The 22,310-nt window shown below is 35.5% G+C and overlaps 1 protein-coding gene across 1 annotated transcript in view; it reads right to left on the bottom strand.

Annotated features, from left to right (window-relative positions):
* The window catches only part of LOC145675243 (heat shock protein 105 kDa-like), a 94,497-nt gene extending 75,321 nt beyond the window's left edge, over positions 1 to 19,176 (bottom strand). The window contains exon 1 of the mRNA XM_081745626.1: positions 18,990 to 19,176. Coding sequence (XP_081601752.1) covers positions 18,990 to 19,096 — 107 coding nt within the window. The 5' untranslated portion in view covers positions 19,097 to 19,176. The remainder of the gene's footprint in view (positions 1 to 18,989) is intronic.
* Positions 19,177 to 22,310: the final 3,134 nt, after the last annotated feature.

Raw genomic sequence — 22,310 nt, 5'->3', positions numbered from 1 at the left:
GCAGAATGGAGTATCTCGTCCAGTGAAAAGAATACCCTACATCATTCAATTCATGGATCTCTGCAACTTCATTGAAGAAGAAGAATGGAACCTGATCAAGATTTTTACGTTACTCTTCCCAGTAATAGTTCCATGGATTATTTTTCAGAAAATGGGATGTGGCAATTGTAGAAATTCATTACCCTCATTCTTTACTGAACATTAACAGTGAAAACAATAAAATATATTACAAACCATTAAGTAGCAGTGATCAGGAAACGTAGAAGGTTGTAACGATCCCTGTACGCTATTATAACAATATACGGGATCTTATTCATGCAATTAATACACATCATAAAGAAACCAATTTATTTATATCTCATGATGCAACTAATAATATATGCCTCATAAGACATCCCAATAAGGAAATCCATACTTCTGTACTATTCTCACCAAGTGTTAGTTTAGTGCTTGGATTTGACCCGAAAAGTGATTTAAAAGATATGCAAAATGGACAATATACACAGGATATATCACAAATGATGACCTGTGCTATCCATTATATCGATTTGTATTTGGTCGAAATTCATTTTTCGCACCGGAACATAATGTACAGGATTAAAGATATTTATTGCATGACATCCAAAAGTATCATTCACAGGATTCATGTTTTTAATTCGTAGCAAGGGTACCATTGTATCTCCAACAATGGCAGATTCAATAATGTCACAGTAGACTGTTCGTATTAGTAAAACATAACGTATTTTTGACACGGGTTACCTCGAGAACTAGACTTGGGAAATATTTAGAGTACAAGTCATTGTACCAAGAAACCCATCAGTGTATCAACTAGAGGATTTAAATCATCAACTCATCGATGGTGTTTTCTACAGAGCAGAATTACAACCAGTACCGCTACCTTCGACGTTCCTCATCGATGAAATATTACGTACAAAAACAAAAGGTCGCAGAATGGAGTATCTCGTCCAGTGAAAAAAATACCCTACATCATTCAATTCATGTCTACTGTGACATTATTGAATCTGCCATTGTTGGAGATACAATGGTACCCTTGCTACGAATTAAAAACATGAATCCTGTGAATGATACTTTTGGATGTCATGCAATACAAATCTTTAATCCTGTACATTATGTTCCGGTGCGAAAAATGAATTTCGACCAAATACAAATCGATATAATGGATAGCACAGGTCATCATATGCCATTCACCTTTGTAGCGGCGTGTACAAAACTACATTTCCGTCGTCGTCGCCATGACTGATCCGTATTTGCAATACTACCAAAAACAAGCGTTATCCGGTATCGTGAACATCTATGTGGGAAGTACCTATCAAGGAGGACATGGAATTGGAAGTTTCCTTGGTGGCTTATTTCGTTCAGTGTTACACTTGTGAAGCAAGGAGCTAAAACTGTAGGAAAAGAGTTATTAAATCAGTTGCCAATATGATTAATGATGTTGTGATCTCGAATCAAGCGCTGGAAGAATCGTTTCATCAACGTATGCAAGAGGCAAATTCAAATTTACAAGAAAAAGCTAAAAGTAAGTTGAAAACTATGTTGGGAAGTGGATATCATAAATGAAAATGGGCCGACTGCTCTCAGTTTGAGGTTGACCTTCCAACGATCAACAACACCATCAATCCTACGAAGAGACGTAAATTATCACATAAGAAGAAGAAAAGATCATTGGCATCGTCACCAGATATTTTTGATTAATTCAACGCTGGCTTTCTTGCATCATCAAACCTGTGAATGTGTAAAAAGTAAATTGGACATTTTTTCAACGTTGCCCACGCAAACCAGTGTTCTGGACAATCGTATTATAGGCTACAAACCAATTAGTTCAATACCTGAAAGTTCACCAATAGAATTTGTAGTGAGTGGTAGCACTGATGAATATTGCCATATACCTTATTGATTTGCCACAAACCTTATTGTACATCCAAGCACAAATTGTGAAATCAGATGGTTCCTCCTTCACCGAAACGAATAAACCAATTGCACCTGTCAATGATTTTCTAAATGCTATGTTTAGTGAAAAATATACTTGAACAATAAACTGATTTCATTTCCGTCACTTAATCATCCATATCGTTCGTACCTGGAAAAACTACTCAATTATAGTGATGGAGCTAAAAATACACATTTACAAACAGCAATGTGGTTTGAAGATACGGCTGGTCATATGAACACAACCACCAGTGAGAAGAAAGGATTTCCACAACGCTATAAACTGACAAAACAAAGTATGAAATTCGGTATGATTGGACATCATCTTTGTGACATTTTAATCAAGATAAACTTTTAATTCATGGAGTGGAATTACGTGTGAAATGTATTCCTGCAAAACCAAACTTTTGTCTTATGGCCAGTGAAAGTGGTGTCAGTGCAAAAAATCAATATTCTAGGTGCATCGTTGCAAGTAAAAAAGTCAGCATTAGCCCTAGTGTCAAAATTGGCACACAAAAAAATTTTACAATCTACACCGGCAAAGTATCCTCTGACAAGAGCTCAAATGAAATCATTTACCATCCCGAAGGATATACAATCCAAAACTATTGATAACCTGTTTATGGGAACATTGCCAAATCGTATTATTGTAGGATTAATCGAATGAAGCATCCAGTGGAACTATTACCAGCAATCCATTCGAATTTCAACATCTAAACATTTTTTTACATTGTACGTGGATGGAAAAGCTGTAACTTCAAAACCATTGCAACCCACTTTTGAAGAGATTCTTTACCAAACGTTCTTCTCATGTTCTGGCATACATTTTACCAATATTGGAAATACAAATTCAAGAGCCGACTACAAGAATGGATATACACTGTTTGTATTTGACCTAACTCCCAATTCTTCTGCTAGAGATTGTCACTATTGGAATTTACAACGACATGGAGCTATCCGATTGGAAGTTCATTTCCAAGAGAAATTAGCAGCACCTGCAAACTGTATTGTATATGAGTTTTCCTCACTCCTAGAGATCGACCACCAGCGCTACATTATCCTGGACTTTTAAACTACAAGGTACGTATATGTTATGTATCATTTCCATTCACGATGTTGAATACATTACAATCAGCTAGTGCTTTAAACGATAGTCCATTATTCAGAAATCATTTTACCGGGGTATTTGCAAGCGATGAGTTGCCCTCACGGATTTCTCTTCCTCTGGCAATCATTGTGAATACAGATCCATCCACAAAATTAGGAAGCCAAAGGATTGCAATTTATATTGATAATCGCGGTGTTGGAGAATATTTTGACAGCTATGGCCTTCCTCCTTATGTTCCCAACATGTTGCATTCTTAAAACTTCATTGTGTGTATTATAAATATAATAATTGCCAAATGCAAAGTCTTAGTTCATCCGTATGTGGCAATTATGCTTATTTTTATTTGGGGAGTAAAGCCCAAGGAAAATCCATGCGTGAAATTCAATACTTGTTCACAACAGTACCTTCGATTAATGATCGTAAACTGCTGCAATATACCTTCCAGGTAATTTTATCATATTTATTATTGAGAGTGCATTTTACATGTTCTGTTTTATCATAATCTATTTATATACTAATCATCTTTCTTCCTCGTTCTTTTTACAGAATTCACAATACGAAGCTTTGCAAACCGGTGCTATGCTGGAAAACATGAAAAAAAAATATCACAATCAAGAAGAAGAGGAGGTCTAATGAAGAAACCCAGCTCAATATGCAAACATTGTTAATACCTTTGTGTACCAAGAAAGAAAAAGAAGCAACTAGAAAAATGAATAAAATACAATTTATACTTATCTATGTGTCCTTATTTTTCATTCCATCAATATGGTACATACAACGTTATTAGATTCAAAATAATGTTCTCCTAAAGAACTCTGCGACATAAGACGAGAACCCTGGTCTTGAATCTTGTTCAAAATATCCACCTAACTCATACAGAATATTGACCAGGGACCCATCGTCGTATCAAAGGCTCGCACATCAAAACCGAATAATCGATCACGTGACCGAACTAGCATTTGACACCCTAAGGGTGCTACCAAATTGAAAGGAGATATTCGTCCACGCCTTATAACTCTATAGGATCTCATCAAAGAGGGTAAATTGAGTCAATAACTGAGCACGTGGTTGTACTAAAATTTGGCAATTTTGTATCCATGAAAGGAACGAGATGTCCCACCGAAATTTATCATGATACATATTGAGGTCCTGTACTATGATACCGAATGCCTAAATTGGACAATTTACAAAATTGAAGGGGTGGATGAATACATACCCCTGTATACGCCCATATAACCACATAGGGTAATTAAACCTCATCAAAGGGGATAAATTAGGTCAAAAACTCCCGAAATTTGACTTTTAGACTATTTTTTACCCATGAAAGGGAACGAGATAGACCCCCAATACTGATAGAGGTACATATCACGGTCCTAGGCTACCACAATAAATTTTTAGATTTGGCAATTTCCAAAATTTAAGGGGGTGGTCGTATATACTCCTGCCAAAATTTTTGGGGGTGGGCCAAGATACCCCTGCCAAAAATCTAGAGTAGGTCGTCCTAGGTACCCTAGGTCATTGTCCCCGGGCTTTGGGGCCCCTCATTGAGGATAATCAAAAGTTAGATAGGGTGTCCCCATTACTACTACAGATATACCCAGACTTCTTTTGTTTTTTGCAAAGCCGGCTACCAGATGAATTTTATTGGCTAAAGTTGGATTTGTTAGACAAAATCGAGTTTCATCAAATTTTTGTACGTAAATTTAAAGTTTTGTTCTACTTAAAATATCACTTCAGTATTTATGTTCTATTGTATCGTCATCGTCAAAAGTGCATTTACATCGCCGTGACGGATATGTGACCGCAAAGTACTGCGAGAAAGGGAAGGTTGCATAAGAATTTGTGAATTATTTCGAAGAATTTTTATTTTGACTAGGAAACTAATGTAGATATAAGGAGCAGAGGCACAGATTTGAAGCATCAGTGCACTGTCATGTCTGAAAAGATTCGTATTCTTACTCTCTTCGATATATTGTGTTTATGTTAAACACCTTAACATGTAGTACTGATAGCGTAGATCGTCTTACTTTTTAAAATCGCTGTTGTAGCCTATTTGTGAGAACATTTATCTCCAGACATGATGTAGAGAGAAGAGAAAGAAAGAGATACAGCACCTGTAACATCTATGTGATTCACTAAGAAACTTTAAAAATTAGAATATTCGAGTTAAAACACACTAACGAGAGCGAAACGGAGAATTATAAATCTGAACTTTTAGAAACGTCCTAGGGAGGTGAAGATATAGGTAAAAATTGCAAAATAAATCATCTAACTTATGGTTCTTTTCTTATATTCTATTATACGTATTTCAGCATCCAAACATCTCTATCTCTATCCAGGATTACGAAATAAAGTGAAGTGAGAAACATTTCCATTTCAGGAATTAAATCAGGAAAAAACTTCTCTACCTGACCTAGACTCGAACTCACAACCTCTCAATTCGAAAGCCCGAACTCTACCCCCTGAGCTAATAACATTTTTGACACTAGAGGATCTAACGGTGCTTTTCACAGTTCAGAAATTTACCATGGTTTGTTTGCAGGACACTCTTCCAAATCTTCAAACGAATGTGGGCGTGAATTATTACATTCGCCTCACTGTCTTTATGTTAGAGTCGAAACTAATTATACTGTAGAGGAATATGCTTTGCTTGTGGTTTAGAAAGTATGCCAGAAATTATTGCTGACCAGACTACATAGAAACTAAGTTAAGATTTTCTTAGCAAGGAATCAAAAGATATGACAAAAATGACTACTAGGCTACTACGGTATTATCAAAGAAAACAATTAACCCCTTTTTGACGTTTGTCGCGAATCCGCGACATACTTCTTATGCGTGCTTCTACGGGTCTAGGACAAATCTGCCAATGACCAAATGCGCCAATCGTGGAAATGGACAAATCTGCCAATTACCAAATGCGCCAAACGCGAAAATGGCCAAATGCGCCAATCGTGAGAATGAACAAATCCGCCAATGGACAAATCTGCCAATTAACAGATCCGCCAATTACCAAATCTGCCAATGGACAAAGCTGCCAAGGGATAAGTCACCGAACTATGATTTTATTTTAGATGTATTCTTCAATCATCATCCCACAGTATTACAAAAAGGAAGAAGAATTATTTACAAAAGAAAGCGGAAAGGGTATTTTAATTTTAATGTGTGTTACTTTTATAAATTCGGAATTATGTTTCAAAATGAATGTTTACTGATGTTGGTTGTTGAAGTTTAGTATCCCATTGATGTACTTCGGTTATATGAGACGTGACGTAACGCGTTTGAATTTTAATGCCCTCTCACTGGAAATCAAACCCGAAAAGACTAATGTTTGTTGTAATTATTGGACAAATCACAACAAATAATTTTCACAGCAAGCTTCTCTGTATGTAGTTAATACGTTTAATGTGGATTAAATAATATCCAAGATTAGTTGATATAAAAGGAAAATTAGTATAATTGAGTTCACTTTGCATCTATTAGTAAATAGACATTAGTAACTAGTGTTTTGTAACTTGTATGCTTAGTGCATAAAATAATTTTGTGATCCTAATAACACATGCCTAAAGTAAAAAATATTAACTGTTAACAATCGGATTGTACCTTTTGTTGTTTGATTTCTCTTAACACTGACACACATATTTCCAAGAATGATACGCGTAGTCCTAACAGTCTTCCAATGACAAGACACATCATTCCATTGATAATATTAAGGTAAACAAAATGTCATACGTGCGTGTAAAAACCCATGTAAACTTTTCTAGAACATGTAATAAAATATCCTATTCGTAGATATGAAAATTGATGCTTTGTTACAGCTACTTATTGATATAAAAGTGAAACTGAATTATAACGTCATTAACCATTCGCGCTGATCTTGAGGATTGGCCTCCCAGGATGTAGATATCTTTATTCGAATTTGTGACAAGGAAATACACAAATTTCAATGCCTCCCCAAAGTTATACAGAAGTCATCGTCGCTGTCATTAAGATCTTTATTACACCAATTCTAAGACTACATTACTCAGTTAATGAGATATAGTCCAGAATGCTGATTGATTTTCTCCCTTTAAAAATAATATTGTCAAACACATTATATATGAATAAATCGATAAATCACATCGAACCAAATAAAATGAGATGCTCGAGTACAGGTTTACACGTTTATATATATATATATATATATATATATATATATATATATATATATATATATATATATATATATGCTGCACTAACAACTGAATCTTTCGCTGCCAACAATCAGTGACAGCTTTCATTCATTGCCGTAGCAGTTTGCTTGTCTTTTCGTAAGGTGACACACATACACTTATTCGAACATGCTAGTTGTAATTGTAATCGTAATCAATCAAGTTAATTAAAAAGCCTTGGTAATAAGTATTTTCAAATTGGTTAAAATGAGTCGGGACAGGTGATTTGAATAGGACATCAAACTATAAGCCATCACTTTGGAATCTTTTTAAAGAAAATTACAAAAGTGTTTACTTAAAATATTTATTTTATTTATTATTTACAAAGCTATGAAAAAATATTTCTTCACATTCTTTCAAATATTCACAACTTTCACAATTACAAATTCGAATTTCTCACTAACAAGGGACATGTTTCGGTTCAAACGTGAGGATCAACATAAAACTTCGCAGAGATATGCAGGGGTAAGCACTGACAACTACAGGGTGAGTCATTGCCGTGTAAAATTTGTTTTACGCTGACAGCGCTACCTATAAACAAATAATATTAACCCTTTTAGGATTTTTGATAACTTTTGTAGTATCGTCTTTGATCGCTTATTTAGGTTCTGCAACAGAAATTTAAGCCGGTTTTTATTGTTCAAGTCACGGATGGAATAAAGAACATCCAGCTGTGTTTTGGAACCGAATTGTCAACTTGGCGGTGCCAAGTGGGGGCAGAGGGACGTGACTTTTTATTTTTTCTTGAGGCAAAAATAAAAAAAATTCACGCCTCTAGTTTTCAACATATCAGATTGAAACTTTGCATACGGATTGTGTGTGCCTTTTGGTATGTTCCAATTTTTTTGAGATCCGTACCCGAAACCGTGGTCGGGACGGATGGGGCTCAAGTATTCCAGAGGAGGTAATTTTTTCAGAAAAAGTTCCTGATTTTCCTGGTTCAGGTGTATAATAAGGACATGTGAGTGATACCTTTGACAAGTACTTGTTATGCTGAAGAAAATGGCGTTCAAACCATGACTCTAGGTCAAATAATAATGACGCACTGCATTTTTGAAATATTTTTATATACCTAGGTATATATACATGAAAAAATGGATCATCTTCAGATTTTCAAAAATTTCTCCCGACATTAGTTTCCAAAGATACAAAATTGAAATTTTTCACATGTATTGTATACCTAACATTGTAGTCTTTAGAAAAAAATTAATCCCTACGTGAATCCAGGCCCGGACCAGAGGGGCGCAAAAATTTCGAAAAAAATTCTTTTCAAAAAATCTCCCGGTTTTATCCAATTTTCTCGTTTCTGGTGTATAATAAGGACAAGCGAGTAATACTATTGGAAAGCATGCTTTATCCTGAAAAAAAGAGAGGTATGAACTATAATCCTACGATAAATAGGGATGAGCGCAAGAGTCTTGGTCTTGCAGTTTTTGCAAGATTCTTGCATGCAAGACCAAGACCAAGACCAGGAATCCTGATGCAAGACCAAGACCAAGACCAAGGGGTGCAAGACCAAGACCAAGACCATACCTGCAAGACCAAGACCAAGACCAAAATTCTTGCGCAAGAGTCTTGCACAAGTACCGGCTTGGCGGTAGAGCAGTCACGTGTGGTTATTGGGGTCCCTGATTGGATCCCAGTTTGTGCCATGTGAGCTTTTTGGTGGGCAAACCCTCTGTGAGTGGGTTTTCTCGGGGTTTTCCTGTTTCCTCCTACTTTCTGCATTCCACCATTTCATTCATTACTCATCAACACCGTCTTCCTTAGCCTCGATGCATTATCGTGGGACGTTAAACTAGATATTTCATTTCACTTCAAAACACATTAGTGGTGTTTTTCTTTTGAAACTAAAGAGAAATGTAGTATTGAACATCGGTAATTCCGTACACCATAGGTGCCGACAACATGGATATGGCCTTGGCTACGAGGCTCAAGCATCTGTTGGAAATTTTTAGTATGTGCTCATAAAATTAATATCAAAATAACATTTTCATGACATTGACAGAAACTTAGTACCCGGCTATTTGAGGCGATCGCAAAGCGTATTTATTGCTCATGCATACTCTTGGAATACGCTAACCATGTATTTGAATCTGGGTGGCTAATCATAAGCGCGAAAGCAATAAAATCGCTGAGAAAACGTAAGCTCGAGCATATTTGCTGCGGGTCGGAACAATAGACCGCCTGCTGTTTAAAAGATGTCAAAAGAAGGAAAAAAGGAAAGACGTGTTGCCAGGCAAGGGGATTGTAGCAAGAAACAGCTGCTTGGAAGACGCTTTGTGCAGATTATTGGAACTCTGCTGTTATGAAGTATGTGTGTGTATAACAAAAGAAAATTCACAAAAATAGAAGGAAATTCCCAAAAATTACCTAATCACAGAAAAATCTAGGTAACACAATAGGGTTATTTCTCGTGATACACTTGATTGACAGTTAACTGGTGCCATGGTAATCCATAAGCAAAATATTTGGCTTTAGGCAAAAGATGAATATGCCCTAACTTGAATTTGAGCTCCTATCTCCGAAGCTCGAACTCCACCCCCAAACAGATAACCCTAAGTGTAATCACAAAGAGAAATTTTCAGTTGTGTTTGAAAACGTGTTCTGTGTACATCTCCAATTATGGTTAGTGTGTTTAACACAGAGACGTTTATAATCGAAATACAAAATAGGCCATACCTATATGATTTAAGAGATCCGAACTACATGGATTGTGATTTAAAAATAAAAATGTGGAGAGAAGTGGCTGAGATATTTGTTCCAGACTGGGAGCGAATGGAATGGAATTCTCAGAATGAAGAAAGTAAGAATATTCTTATTTTCTGATTTCATTTAATACTGTTAAGTAGAGCTACATCGGGCCAAATTATATGTTCACTATGATTATTATTATTATTATTATTATTATTATTATTATTATTATTATTATTATTATTATTATTATATAGTAATAATAATTGTTAAAGTTGTCCCAACTTCCAATAACAAACCTTACGGCGCAACAGCCCAAAAGGGCCAGGGCCGGCTATGCGACATTTTATGGGGGTGGATATGTTAGATGGTGGAACAATTGCCCTTAGAATGGTCTAAGTCATATACGTGTGCACAGGAGAAAGGCGGAAAATGCCACCTCTAATAGTTTGATACTAAGGTATATCGAAAATGTTTTAAACAGCAAAGACCATAATTTTGAATTGGGATTCACTATATCTTATTATCTTTCCAGCCTTTGAAATGACCGAAAAAAACGTTGCCAAATTATTTCGAACCTTAGTTTTGTAAAACAAACACATAATGTTTCAGTTTCCAGACATTTCTTTCCATGCAGCTTAGAAATATTCCTGGGAAAGATATGTTTATTTTATTTATTTATTTATTATTATTATTATTATTATTATTATTACAGAATAAGGCAAGATCATGGGAAGAGGGAAACTATCAGATTGAACCAGAGAATTGGTGTTAAAAATATCAAGATGTAAATTTTATACTTGATGGCTTGGAATTTAGCGGCCCTATCAACACCGAAGCTATACAAGATGTGAACCTACAGTTTAAGTTGGAATCTAAACTACCTTTATGCGTTGAAACTTTTCAATGATCTCCCACCAGGATTCGAATACGGAATCCCATGCTCTAAAGGCACGTGCATAACTAGTAAAGTATAAAGTAATGTAAGTTAAGTGTTGGAATTTATTGATTGAGGTCTAATATTTGTTTTCGATACAGAGGATATCTTAAACAAAATGCCTCTTGCTCCGTCTCTTTCGACTATTAGCGAGGCTACATCAGACGTGAACTACAGCTCAACGTGGGATCCTAACCACATAACCTCCTGCCTAGAATTGAATTCATGTCTATCACGCCAAAGCACATACGCTAACGGCTTAGTCACGAAGGAGCTCCATATATTGATCGAAACGACACCGAGACTGATACGATGTTTTTTGACTCGAGACGAGATAGAGAGTGTATTGAGTTTCATCTCGTCTCTATACCATTCCTAACATACATACACATTCTTTTTATACAGATATACAGATTAATGTGGATGTAGGAATAAATTGAAAAAGCAACAATCTAACACCAACTGAATTGTTTTCCAAATTTGATTAAGATAAAGTAAGTTGTTTTGGTCGTTTACTTTGTTTGTACTTAGTTCCACAAAGGGAAAAAATTACTATGACAAAGTTTCCTATATGTTAATACTATGGTGATAAATTTACCGATGACGAAATTACTGTGTAAAAATTTCCGGTAACGAAATTACCTACATGCTAATAGTTTGGTGACAAAAGTATCAGTGACGAAATTACTGTGACAAAATTACCGAAGTTTGGCAAATTGCCCAGAATGGAGGTGGCAAATTTCCGCTTTAAGTAAATTTGGTGCAAATTGATCGGTGTGAAATTGACATACACAATGTTCCGTGTATCCAGTTAATTACGAAACCACAATGATCACTATGATCGCGCTAAATTGGGTCAATGTAACTCAAACCGCTTTGCAAAACGAAGATGAAGAAATTTGTAATGTTAAATTTATCCACTTGACGAATGTCTGATATTTGGTGCTCTGATTTCATTGTTCAAACATCTTTGGAAATATGTTTTTTTTTATTCTTTTTTCAATGGTGTTTGAGGCTGACATTTATTTTTGTTGTTTTAGTAACAAATTCTATGCCTCTTTTTCTAAAGATTACGATCATACAGTAAGGAAACTTCTTGTTCTTTCCAGGTAGGAAATTTATATACTAACAACTAATGAAACTGTGCGTTTATAGAAAAGTCGTATAGATATTATAGATATTGGTATCCTATTTATAGATATTGGTGTCTAGTTTACTAAAACATTATAATTCTGTTGCGCTATATTATATTGTCAGCTGCAGACTCAATTTTCTCTCTTATGATAATTAGTTTTATCTCTATATATTTTTACCGCTCCGTTACCATGAGTGCCCCGTCACGAATTTTTATCTTTCTTTGAATATTTATAGATAGTTGTTCCTAATTTACTAAAACATTATGATTATGTTGGGCTACAATATATTGTCAGCTGCAGACTCAACTTTCTCTCTTATGATAATTAGTTTTACCTGTATATATTATTTACTGGTTCATTACGATTAGTACCTTCTCTCCAATTCTCATCATTCTTTCCCTATTTATAGATAAATGTGTCTAGTTTACTAAACCATTATTACTATGTTCCGCTACATTATATTGTTACCTGCAGACCGAATTTTCTCTCTTATGATAATGGGAAGGGAATAATTTAGTTTCCGGGGGTGGGGTATAATCAGCAACGAAACTTATACAATCTATATATCAATCGATTCAGCTTGACAAAACAAATCGATCAATTCCAAATTTAACTACTTCCGGTTAACCACTTCAAGTTTACAGAGCCTAATTTAGTTTCCGGGGGTGTGGTATAATCAGCAACGAAACATATACAACCTACATACCAATCGACTCAGATGGACGAAACACATCGATTGAAACCAATTTCAACCACTTCCGATTAACCATTTCCGGTTTCCTGCGCCTAATTTACTTCCCGATGCGGGTTATAAACACCAACGAATCATAAACAAACTATATACGAATCGATTCAGCTGGACGAAGCAAATCGATTGAAACCAATTTCAACCACTTCCGGTTTCCCGAGCCTAATTTAATTCCCAGGGGTGGGTTACAATCAGCAACGAATCATATAAAAACTATATATCAATCGATTCAGCTGGACGAAGAAAATCAATTTAAATCGATTTCAACTACTTCCGGTTTCTTGAGCCTAATTTACTTCCCGGGGTGGGTTATAGTCAGCAACGAATTATATACAAAATATAAATTAATCGATACAGCAGAACGAAACAAATAAATTGAAACCAATTTCAACCACTTCCGGTTTCCCGAGCCTAATTTAATTCCCGGGAGTGTGTCATAATCAAAACTGGTTGAAATCGGTTTCAATCGATTTTGTTCGTCCAGTTGAATCGATTGATATATATTGATTGTGAAGCATATACAAACTATACTTCAATCGATTTAGCTTGACGAAACAAATCGATTGAAACCGATTTCTACCACTTCTTGTTAACCTGTTCTGGTTTGCTGAGCCTAATTTAATTCCCAGGGTGAGTTATGGTCAGCACGAGCCACATAAGAACTATAAAGCAATTGATTCAGCTTGAGGAAACAAATTGATTGAAACCAATTTTAACCACCTCCGGTTAACCACATCCGTTTTCCTGAGCCTAATTTACTTCCCGAGGGTGGGTTATAATCAGCAACGACTCATATACAAACTATATATCAATTGATTCAGCTTGACAAAACAAGGCGATCGATACCAAATTTAACTACTTCCGGTTTACTGAGCCTAATTCAGTTTCCGGGGATGGGGTATTATCAGCAACGAAACATATACAAACTATATATCAATCGATTTAGATTGACAAAACAAATAGACCGATAACAAATTTAACTACTTTCGGTTAACCACTTCCGGTTTACTGAGCATAATTTGGTTGCCGATGGGGTATAAACAGCAACGAAACACATACAATCTATGTATCATTCGATTCAGCTTGACATAACAAATCGATCGATAACAAATTTAACAACTTCCGGTTAACCACTTCCAGTTTACTGAACCTAATTTAGTTTGCACGGGTGGGGTATCAGCAGCAGCAAAACACATACAATCTATATATTCAGCTATTCGATTCAGCTGGACGATACAAATCGATTGAAACCCATTTCAACTACTTCCGGTTTCCTGAGCCTAATCTACTTCCGGGGAGGGGCTACAATCAGCAACGAATCATAAAAAGTATATATCAATCGATTCAGCTAAACGAAAGAAATCGATTGAAACGTATATCAACCATTTCCTGTTAACCACTTCCAGTTTCCTGCGCCTAATTTACTTCCCGAGGGTGGGTTATAATCACCAACGAATCATAAACAAATTATATATCAATCGATTCAGCTGGACAAAGCAAATCGATTGAAACCGATTTCAACCACTTCCGATTTTCTGAGTCTAATTTAATTCTCGGGGGTGGGTTATAATCAGCAACCAATCATATAAAAAATATATATCTATCGATTCAGCTAAACGAAACAAATCGATTGAAATTGATTTTAACTACTTCCGGTTAAACAAATCAATTTCAATCGTCCAGCTGAATCGATTGATATATAACTTTTATATGATTCGTTGCTGGTTATCACACACCCCTGGGAAGTAAATTAGGCTCAAGAAACCGGAAGTGGTTAACCGGAAGTGGTTTAAATCAATTTCAATCGATTTGTCTCGTTTAGCTGAATCGATTGAAATATAGTTTGTATATGATTCGTTGCTGATTATAACCTACCCTCGGAAAGTAAATTAGGCTCAGTAAACCGGACGTGGTTGAAATTGGTTTCAATCCATTTGTTTCGTCCAGCTGAGTCGATTGATATATAGGTTGTATATGTTTCGTTGCTGATTATACCCCACCCCCAGAAACTAAATTAGGCTCAGTAAACGAGAAGTGGTTAACCGGAAATAGTTAAATTTGGTATCGATCGATTTGGTTTGTCAAGATGAATCGATTGATATATAGATTGTGTATGTCTCGTTGATGATTATACCCCACCCCCGGAAACAAAATTAGGCTCAGTAAACCGGAAGTCGTTAACCGAAAGTGACTGCAATCGGTTTCAATCAATTTTTTTCGACCAGCTGAATCGATTGACATATACTTTTAATGTGATTCGTTGCTGGTTATAACTCACACCAGGGAATTAAATTAGGCTCAGGAAACCGGAAGTGGTTGAAATCGGATTCAATCGATTTGTTTCGTCCAGCTGAATCGATTGATATATAGATTGTATATGTTTCCCCCACTCCCACCCCCCGGAAACTGAGTTAGGCTCAGTAAAACGGAAGTGGTTAAATTTGGTATCGATCGATTTGTTTTGACAAGTTCAATCGATTGATATATAGATTGTATATGTTTCGTTGCTGATTACACCCCACCCCTGGAAACTAAATTAGGCTCAGTAAACCAGAAGTGGTTAACCGGAAGTAGTTAAATTTGGTATCGATCGATTTGTTTTGTCAAGTTGAATCGATTGATATATAGATTGTATGTTTCGTTGCTAATTACACCCCAGCCCCGGAAACTAAATTAGACTCAGTAAACCGGAAATGGTTAACCGGAAGTAGTTAAATTTGGTATCGACCGATTTGTTTTGCCAAGCTGAATCGATTGATATATAGATTGTATATGTTTCTGAGCTGATACCCCACCCCCGGAAACTAAATTATTCCCTGATAATTAGTTTTACCGATATTTATTTTTTACCGGTCCGTTATGATGAATGTCCCCTCTCGAATTTTAATCATTATATTTCTATTTATAGATAGTTGTGTCTATTTTACTAAACATTATTATTATGTTGAGCTACATTATACTGTCAGCTGCAGACCCAGTTTTCTTTCTTATTATAATTAGTTTATCTATCTATATATATATATATATATATATATATATATATATATATATATATATATATATATATATATATATCATTGGCGGCTAATGTTAGTGTTGCAGCGTTGCGCAACGACCAAAGTATTTCAAGAAAAAAATATTATTATCAATAGTAGTAAAGAACAGAAAAATACTTTTTAATACTCACATATATACACTTTAAATAACATATTTTTTACTTCTGTAACTGTCCGTTCCGTTAATCCATTTTAAAAAACGAAAAATAATCCGTCATAGAGTCTCTAATATATATTGTGTTGCAGCGAGCATACAACGACCAGATTCCTTCAGCGCGGCAATTGGAGCAAATGTTAAGTCTTCTTTCCCCTATCTCAGAAGTTAAAGGGACTGGTCGTTGCAGTGCTTCTGCAACACAGCACGGTTTCCAGTGAACGAGAAGGTTTTTCGCGCTAAATAATTTTATTCCACTAGCAATTAACAAATGGAATTTGTTTTTATGCATTCATATTTTTAAATTACAGGACCATACTGAAGCAAATCAATATAATGACAATTAAAAAAAGTGATTGCAGAATTACAAAAGAAGAAAGAAAATATCTAGTAGAGCAGAAAACAAATTAAAGTAGACCCGCGTTAATTCTTAGCTTATATTGATAATGAAGGCTTCTTCCACAGTAATTTGTGATTCAAATATTAATAAGTATAGTTTTTAATATATTTCATTTTACTCTGGTCAGAACTGTGTTTTATTTGTTACTCTACTTATCCAAAGCCATGGAGTTTTGTTCATTAATAAGTCAGTATGTAGAATCGCCCCCCTCCCTCTGTGGATAGCCTAGTATTTTAGTATATACATATTTCTTTTATAAAATAAGTATATTTTATACTCTTGATAATTTCCACATAAAACTGTGTGATGGGGAACGCCACATTGAATTTGGGACTAGTTAGTAATGCTCAGGGGCGTAGCCACGAGGGGGGTCCACAGGGTCCGGACCTCCCAAAAATTTCGAAACTTGACTAACATTTGTAGACTTTCCTAACGAACTATACTTGTTTAACAGAGAAACAATTGATGTAGGATAAATATTTTACTTTACGCCTTATCATGTACTCTCTCTTTTCTTAAAAACAATTGTTCTATCATTTTTTTGCTAAGAATATAGGTGACAGTTATTACTTATCGTCTTTTCGGATGCAGAATAAGAAAGGTATATATTGCATAGACGTATCGAACCCATCCCAACACACATTTCTGGGTGTAAAACTGGCAGTGCTGTTTGTTTTGATGTTCTTCGACTTTTACCTTCTGTTAGGTATACATGGCGATCCTACATCTGGCGGGTTTCGAGATTTCCTTTCCAGAATATATGACATTGATAAGCATTGTTTCTCCTCATGTGGATGTATATTGTGTTCATAGTGCACTGAGCAACAACCAAGACGGATGATTTGGAATGTAGTTTTTTTCTGTTACGCACATGTGTGTGTGTTGATGTATGAATATGTGACATTCGGAATTCATATACCAGTACCTCTTTTGTATCACTGTTTTGGTTTTTATTTATTAGATTTAATTTTATTGTGTGTGCTTTAATTTTGTAAATAACCTACAAATTCTGAATGAGTTGTATACCATGACTTCTGTAAATAACTTACAAAAAACATTGACCAGCTTTCAACTGAGGAAAAATTTGCAATTAAGGCTTAGACAAAACAAATAAAGGGCGATTCAGGAGAGTGTTCGAAAAAAATCCAGTTTAAATTTACAGGATATCTTATGGCAGTAGTGTTGTTTGCACCAGATACATTTCCTAAATTTATTTTAAATTTTCCTGGATAAACTGTGAATAAAGTGTGTTCAATGTACATTTTTTATAACACTAATCTCTGTTACGAACTATCTTCAGTCAACGCTGAAGAGGAATTCGGATCGCTGTCAGGGACTGAGTTTGCTAGAATGAATCGTTCGCAATAATCTAGAAAAAATATTTAGTGAATCTACAAAGCTTCTGAAATTAATATCAACTGTACCTATGGCGTCAGCAAAAGACGAAAAGTTTTTTTTTTTTTCTACATGAGAAAGAATTGACACTTTCAAGGAATCGAATGTCCCAAGAAAAGTTATCACCATTGGTTATACTTTCCATCGAAAAAGACCTGACAATAAGAATACCAGAGTTCAACCAGCATGTATTAAACAGATTTACTCCAATCAAAGAGAGGAGAATGAACTTACTAATTAATTAAGCTGATTAATCGGATAAAATGTTCTGCATTTTTTTTATTTTTTAAAAACAGAATTTTATTTAATTTCACATGTCACATAGCATTTGCATCTAAAGTTATGCTGATTAGTCAATGAGTCTACTTTATATCTTCAGTCTCTTATCGTTCAGACTGCAATACCCGAAACAACAATCCTCCGGTCGCCACTGATATATATATATATATATATATATATATATATATATATATATATATATATATATATATATATATATATATATATTTAACGGAGTAACCGCGGGGAATTAAATTTAGTTTCAGCTCTTAACTTATACATAATTTTTATTAATATTAAAATCTAGAACAGTCTTTGAGCTTGTAAAATTCTACTTCATTTTTTTTTCACTTGACAACCACAACAGAAAAGAAAGATGGCAGAATGTCGAAGCACACCTAAAATTGTAATTATATTTTTATTTTTGTTGTTGTCCTACCTGATTATTGAAAAACAAAAACAGCGCAGCCTACGAAGATTCGTACATGGTTCATGTGGATAGGAATCCTGTACGGACCCAATGGCGTAAGAACATAGCAGAAGCCCTGTACTTTGTAAATATTTGGCTAATTGCCGTAAGTTTCAAGCTATGAAATAACGTAATTTTTTTCTTCTCTTTATTAAGTTTTATGATATTCCTATAGCAACTGCAAAGCGCAAGTTAATATATTTATCGATTGTGTTAGGGATTCGGCCTTTAAAACATTTAATTAAATCGTGAGGTAGTAGAAAGGTACACGTCCCAATTTCATTCCCATAGTAAAGGACAAAAGATTCCGCGAAAATCACAGTTTATTTTGTGACAGATAATATATGTAACATGAATTTATGTGTGTTCACGTAAACAGCAGTAGCATGATCAATTATTGCAAACAGAAAGATAAAAGTAACTACAATAAGAGATACCAAAAAGTTCATACTTACGGCGTCGCTCGTTCACTAAATTCGTTTGCGAGGAATTGAATCCCACCATCTTTCGCTGCAGCAATGTAACACGAGTCGTTTCCAAAATCAATTCCAATCACAGACATGTTACTATTCGATATTCACAATTAATTGTCAAATTCTGATCATTATTTGAACCCTTTCGAAAGACAGAAACACAACTACCGTCTCTGCTAATATTCACACTGCCACACAACCATCCTTATTCTATGTAGGCGGATCGGGAAAGCCCCGGTGCGCAAAGCTGTGCGCTTTGTTGAAGCTTGGGAGGGAGGGGAGAGTCAAGTGATACATCGCTGCTATTCACTGTTCAGTTCAAGGTTATATGGTATGCATACACAGTGAGTGTAAAAAGTATTCATACAGGCAATATTTTTGTAAAGAATTAGATTTTGTCCCGTTTCCATTATATGTAGATTCAACTCACTGGGCCATTAGAAAAATGTGTTGCAAAAGGAAGACTTGGGGGAAGTATAAATAACAAATGCTATTTAGACCTTGGTTTTCAGAGATAAAAAAGAGGGAAAGGTCCGAAAATCCATGCGCAGAAAGTATTCATACAGTACCACAACTCTCATAGGAATACCTCACTCTCAATGTACAGAAACTAGTAACGAACGTGTTTAAGGCACTCTAGTTTGCTCCATATTTCCTTGCAGTGCATCCAAGGTCACAAGGTTATCGCGGAGTTTGGGAGTGCGGCGGTATGGGGCATAAAGGTCGTGAAACTACAGAGAGGAACGAAGAATTATAATTCGTCTGCATAACCAGTGTAAGTCAGTTTCTGAAATTGCAAGCATTGTTGGTAGGCCTAGAGGGACTATTCAAAGTATTATTTATAGAGTGGGATAGAGAGAAACGTTGAAAAATGCACGTAGAACAGGTTGTCCAGTGAATTAAATACGCGTTGTCAGTCATTGATTGTTCGAAAAATAAAAAAAGCATCCGCGTCTGAGTGTGCTAGAGCTTGCAACTGAGCTTTATAATGAAATTAAATTGCATGTATCACATTCTGCAATTCGCAATTACTTGAGAAAGAGTGGCTTTTATGGTCGGGTAGCCCGAAGAAAATACTTTGTGAGTGAAGTCAATAGGAGAAAAGGCTTCACATTTGCCAAAGTATACCGAAATACACCACAAGGACTGTGGAACCGTGTTATATTTGCGGATGAAAACAAATTCAACATTTTTGCATCGGATGGACGAACTATGGTGTGCAGGCAAAAGAATACAGAGTTTTGAAAAGAAAACCGAAAATCCACAGTGAAACATGGTGATAATTCTATCATGGTTTGGGGGTGTATCTAGTGTAGGGTCCTTACACTTTATAGATGGTACGATGAACCATCATCAGTACATTGACATTTTGAAATCGAATCTCCATTCGTCTGCTGAACAAATGGGGATTAGATATAACTTCTTATTCATGCAGGACAATGATCCAAAGCATTCCGCTTTAAACACACGCCTTTGGATCTTGTGCAATGCGCCCAAGTACATGCCAACACCACTCCAATCCCCCGACATTAATCCGATTGAGCTTCTATGGAACCACCTTGACAAACAGATTAGAAAACGACCGATTTCAAATAAACAAGACTTGCAAAATACTCTGTAAGAGGAGTAGCTGAAAATTCCCTCATCAAAAACCAAGACTTTGGTAACGTCAATGCCAAAGCGTACTAAATCTATTATAGCAGCAAAAGGATATCCTACGAATTGCCCAATATGACGAAAACAAAGACACTAAGTGAAATGTATGAATACTTTATGTCAATTGGTATTTCTTTCTTTTCAATACCTTTTTGAATTTCCTGCACGAATATTAGCTTCTTTGTTTGCAACAATCCCAATTTGTTTTATATCAGTGTATTTTTGTGTTGTGCTTCCTACAGTTAAAGAAATAAAATACAAATTTTCAGTTCAAGTGGTGTTTGTTCACCGTGATGTGTCACATGTTACCATCTTGCGAGGTGTATGAATACTTTTTACATTCACTGTATCTATCTATAATAAACAGAGCTGCCAATTCCGTAACTAAATATTATGGCAATGGACGATTGAAATTATATTGAGATACCAGTAACGATTCAAGCTTTAATAAATTACAAAGAAATTTTCAGAGCAATTTAGGGTTGCTATATTTTAAAATTACAAAAGCGGGGGATTCTAAACCGCAAGTACTTATGTGAACTTGTATATTACAAATACTGAACTGCGATCCTTCGAAACATTTTTTAAGTGATTTCTTTCTTAAGAGATACTTCCAATGTACTTTTCTAACAAAACTAAAGTAAAGCAAATTTAGTTTTTGCCTTTAATGTTATATTAAGTTCAACAAATGTAAAAAAAAAAAAAAAAAAAAAAAAAAAGAAAGAAAAAGAAATGAAATCTTTGAGTTTTACGTCCCACGATTATGTTGGTTAGGCTAAAGGGGACGGTAATGATGAGAAATGAATGAAATGAAGAAAGTGGGAGGAAACGGAAGAACCCCCGGGAAAATCCACGAGCATGGTGATTGTCCACAAAGTCCACACTGCGCGAGCTCGGATCGAACCTGGGACATCAAGCACCGGAGATGAACGCTCTATCACTGAGCCACCGCGCTCCTTATTCAACAAACGTGAGTCTCAAATTGTAAAGTATTATGTAAGTATTACGGTAAGATATCTGTAATTGTAAGGATATGTGTAAGGCAAGTTTTCAAAAAAAAAGCGATATATGGCAGATATTGTTCATACGGTTTTCTCTCTAACACGTAAGAAACACAAAATAATTTATATGAAGTCATGAATAATCAAGTATGTCTGCCCCAACATCCACAAACAAATATTGATTCATATAGAACCTCCAGTACATTACATTAAAAACACATTAACTACACACAGAAAATCGTTGTTCATTAGAGCAAATCTCTTATTAGCAAACGGCTCTGCGCACGCGCACTGGGCAAATAGCTCACAGCCTGAGCCTGAGCGCGAGTCCAAATTTAACTTAATCACGGAATCGCGGTTGAGATTGACACAGAGATGTAGCGATTTACGTTGAATATAACACTTTATCAACAATGTTGTCTTAGATTTTTACCCAATCCAAAAAAGTGGGTGTTTTTTCGTGATTAAGAGATGATTAAGTGGGGATCGAATATAGGACCTGAAAATCGTGTGGTACCCGCTAAAATCGGGTAATATGGCAATCCTAGGACAACTCTTATTTTGTGTAAGATAGTCTATCTTATTTGTTCTACATAACAATACAATAATATGTCTGTGGGGAGCAGTGCTACCAACGAGATCATTC

This window comes from Thermobia domestica, chromosome 18, assembly GCF_964235325.1.
Source record: "Thermobia domestica chromosome 18, izTheDome1.hap1.1, whole genome shotgun sequence".
Lineage (NCBI taxonomy): Eukaryota > Metazoa > Arthropoda > Insecta > Zygentoma > Lepismatidae > Thermobia > Thermobia domestica.
The sequence above is the reverse complement of the archived record's forward strand: the minus strand, read 5'-3'. Positions and strand labels throughout refer to the sequence as shown.